The sequence below is a fragment of the Nansenia antarctica genome (genome assembly GCF_963989245.1).
Source record: "Nansenia antarctica genome assembly, chromosome: 18".
Taxonomy (NCBI): Eukaryota; Metazoa; Chordata; class Actinopteri; order Argentiniformes; family Microstomatidae; genus Nansenia; species Nansenia antarctica.
Genome location: NC_137691.1, coordinates 17,275,096 through 17,279,363, shown reverse-complemented (window position 1 = coordinate 17,279,363; position 4,268 = coordinate 17,275,096). Strand labels below are relative to the sequence as shown.

Sequence of the window (4,268 nt, the reverse complement as noted above, 5' to 3'; positions counted from 1 at the left end):
ATTGTGACAAATCGGAAGTTTGACCAAGTGAAATGTAATTGCTGTGTTGCATATTACTGTCGCAATTAATTTCCAGTAAGGCCCAACAGGCCACGTTAGTAGATGCTGTTGCTGGATCTGAATGAACATTCAGGTGGAATCTGCGCACAGAGATATCCATGTCAGCGTTGTCTGACATCGGCCTAAACTATAAGATTAATAACTTAACACTTCTATTAAATAATGTTTCCGAGGATGAATCAGGATCCATCCGTCGTATAGTTCGGAGAGGTGGGATGTCCTCTCTTCTCTCCACCAATGCCCTTCATCCACCCCCTTTTTTCTTCCCTCGCTCCTTTATTGCCTCTTAGCGAATCTTCAAAGAGTCCGGACCCTATAATTAGGGGGCGGGCCCTCTGTCTCCCCAAAGAAGTCCCTGAGCTCGTGCTGAAGTTCCTCCAAACTGTCCCGGGACCTTCTGAGCTGAGACTGTCCGACTCACCCCTCCGAACTCTCTGGATTTTTTTTCTCAGGGATGGCCGCATCGATTTTGGAGGTATGGAATATACTGTTATATACTGTTTTTTTTTGTTTTTTTTAATACATCTTTCACGTTGACGGGTTGACATTGTAATTCGTGCTACTGTTCCTCGTTTTCCACGAGAACCACTGCGTGTAGCGGTGAGCTAAAGGCTGACAGCGCACTACAGCGCAGAGGATGTTGCATGTCCTTGGAGTCACGTTGTTGCCACTGTTTAAAGTTGTTTAAAGTTGTTTAAAGTTGTTTAAAGTTGTTTTGGGCATGTTGGTGTTAAGGAGCGGGGGTATAGGCTATCATCTATTGTAGCCTACTCTTGATATAAAACAAAATATTGAAAATTTTAGTGTGTAATACATTGTGAAAAACAGCAATGTAAGTGTTAACTATATAAGGCGTCGGGAACTTACTATGAAGAGTACATCGTTGCTATGGATTTGGTGGTGTTCATTCATAGCCTCCAGCTCCTACAGATTGCCTTGATGCCTTTTACATCTGAGCACCTGATCATAATGTTGGTCAGCTACTGTAACAAACATTATTTTAATATGCATGTTGGGTGAGAAATTAAGGGTGATATGCGGAGAAAAAAACATCCAACAACATTCAGCCATGGGTTAGAGAAGGACCTGGTATGCGTAAAATATAATTCTTATTGAAAAGTATCATTGGTCAAGCTTACTGATGGAGGAAATGTTATACGTCTGACAAATCAGTCAACAGCACAAATACAAGTAAAGCAATCTGTTTTCCAAATAAGAACAAGAGGTGGACAGAAAACGCTGATTCCGCTGCAATTACGCACAAGCTTTCCACAGGTCACCAAAACTCAAGCGCAGAGCATTTACATGAAGGCGGGAGGGGGATTGAAAACGTCGAATACAAGCATTTACCGCCATAGTACTAAATAGTTTTGCTCTGTGATTGGCTGTAATTAACCTGGAAACGGGAGCTAAAGAAACAGGATAGGTCATGTCGACCACAGGCGCTCCTAGGCAGAGAGGGAGGGGGGGACTCTCCGGTGATTAGGGGCCCGAGCTCTGCAGCCTACACGGAGGGCCAACTGGCCAAACTTGTCTCAAGTGGAATGACATTGGGTGGTTATATAGGTAACTGGTAGCCAAAAAGATGGAAATACGTCCTTGCGCAAAACGTTCACAGTTCATCATTTTAGTCCATCAAACAACATTATCGATTAAACCCTTAAATATACCACAATATGGGGCCGCTTTCACAGACAAGGCTTAAGCCTAGTTCTGGACTAAATCACACTTTCAATGTAAAATCTTAAGCCTTGTCTGTGAAACCGGCCCGATGAGTCCTTTTGAATCTTATATTAATTGTATCATCTTACTGACTGGAAGCACCAGATGATACAGTAAGAAGTTGTTGAGCTCCTGGAATAGACTCATTATAATTGCTTCGAGATATACTGGTAACCTGGCGAGCACACATTTAACCCTCAAGTTTCAAGTCGAAATAAATGTATAGTAATAAATAATTCGAATGTTGATAAGTTAACACAATTTAACACGACAAGTTAACACAAGTTAATATGATTTATGTCCATTCCTAGTCAAATGGAGCATGAATAACAATACAGCTGTCAGTGGCGTACATTCTTCAAAGAATAATGTCAGTTGGGAGTTCATCTAAAATAAACTGTCTTCGACAAACATGTTGATTGACAAATGTCATGAATGTAATATTAAGGATATAGGACAATGGTGACAAACTCTTTTGTGAAACAATGTGCCATTGTTTGCGGGGTATAAACTTAGCATCTGCTTTAACCGTCTCAGATGCCATGGTGACCACTGGGGACGAACATGTCTGGCAAGATTTCTATTATAACTGACACACCATTGCTTGTTTTGAGGGAAATTGTTTGGTGTATACTGCCTACTTGAATTCAGAGTCTCCAGACAGTGTGGAAACTGAAAAAGAAATATTGCATGAAAACAAACATTGCAATTCTTTCTGCTATACCAAATAAATATTTAGAAAGTATTTTCCACAAAACTTGAGGAGATCTTTTTCCCTATATTGTGCATAGCAGCAACTTTCACACAGCGTAAACAGATCACAAATTGCTCCCACTTATAGGGTAACAAGCTGAAAAGAAGCAGCAGCCAGGCTGGCTGGGCATACGTTTTTTATTAGTGTTGACAGTGACAGAAGCAGCGGCCATTTCCTCCCGAGTCTCATTATTTCTTGTGTTCCACCAGGAAGAAGCTCGCTATGGCTCCAGTCCTCTGGCTATGCTAACCGCTACCTGCAACAAGTTCGGCAGCACCAGCCCAGTGAGGGATTCCGCCACACCCGGCAAAGCAGGAAGCAACGCCCCAGGGAAGAACAAACCTTACGGCATGACGTCTGATCTCCAAGCTCATAAGAACGGAAGGGGCGGCGGCGTGGACGGCCTGACCGACGCCTACACCGGCTCCTTCAGCACGGGAGGGGGGCTCCTCACGCCCACGGGCAGCCCCCCGCCCTCCGCGGGGGGGTACAGCACAGAGTACAACCCCTTCTCCCACTCCTTCCAGAACTCCGGATCCCAGGACCCGTCCCTGCTGGTGACCAAGGCCCACGCCACGGCCGACTGCCTGACCAGCGTCTACACCTCCCTGGACATGACGCACCCCTACGGCTCCTGGTACAAGGCCGGCATCCACCCCAGCATCAGCGCGGCGCCGGCCAACGCCACCTCCTCCTGGTGGGACGTCCACCCCAACTCCAACTGGCTGAGCGCCGCCCAGCCCCAGGCGGACGGCCTCCAGGCCGCCCTGCAGCCCGTGGCCCCCCAGGCCTCCCTCAGCCCTCAGCTGCCCAGCTACAGCACGGACTTCACCTCCCTGAACCCGGCCACGTACCCCTCCGTGGGCCTGGGCTCCTCCTCGCATCTGCTGCAGTCCTCCCAGCACATGTTGCCCCAGGACATGTACAAGCCCAAGCCCATGCCCATGGAGAACCCCATGGGCCTGAAGCCGGCGCGTGGCTCGGGCGGTTACGGAGGGGCCACCACGGGGAGGTCCACCTGCGACTGTCCTAACTGCCAGGAGCTGGAGCGCCTGGGGGCCTCGGCCGCGTCGCTGCGTAAGAAGCCCGTGCACAGCTGCCACATCCCCGGGTGCGGCAAGGTGTACGGCAAGGCCTCTCACCTGAAGGCCCACTTGCGCTGGCACACGGGCGAGCGGCCGTTCGTCTGCAACTGGCTGTTCTGCGGGAAGCGCTTCACTCGCTCGGACGAGCTGGAGAGGCACGTGCGCACGCACACGCGGGAGAAGAAGTTCACCTGTCTGCTGTGTAACAAGCGCTTCACCCGCAGCGATCACCTCTCCAAGCACCAGAAGACCCACGCGGAGTCAGCCCTGCAGGGGAAAGGTGTGGCCGGGGAGGGGGAGGCCACCGACCCCCGGAACGAGGAGACTGTAGACCCCGCCGGCGCTGTGTCCAGTAACCCGGACCCTAACGGGGTCAACGGAGAGGACAAGACAGGCACGGCTAACGGCGTGGAGACGAGCAGTGGTCTATTGGAGATTTGATGACTTCGTTTCTGTTGCGTCGGCATATTAGGCATCGTTGGGTTAGCCAACTCTCGTGGGGCCAAGTTCACTATATAAAAAAGAAACAAACAACATTTGTTATGTCAGTAAGTTATGTTTTGTTGTCAGTACACGCTCACATGCTCAAGTTAAACACGCATGTGCCATTGTTTGCATTGACGTTCTTCGATAACCCGAGCAGGTTA

The 4,268-nt window shown here is 49.0% G+C and overlaps 1 protein-coding gene across 1 annotated transcript; it reads left to right on the top strand.

Moving 5' to 3' along the window:
• Positions 1-514: 514 nt before the first annotated feature.
• Positions 515-4,062, top strand: sp7 (Sp7 transcription factor; the record flags this gene model as incomplete). The annotated part of the gene is made up of 2 exons (XM_080548611.1): positions 515-535; positions 2,746-4,062. 2 exons carry the CDS (start codon positions 515-517, stop codon positions 4,060-4,062), a joined length of 1,338 nt encoding a protein of 445 aa, XP_080404737.1.
• Positions 4,063-4,268: the final 206 nt, after the last annotated feature.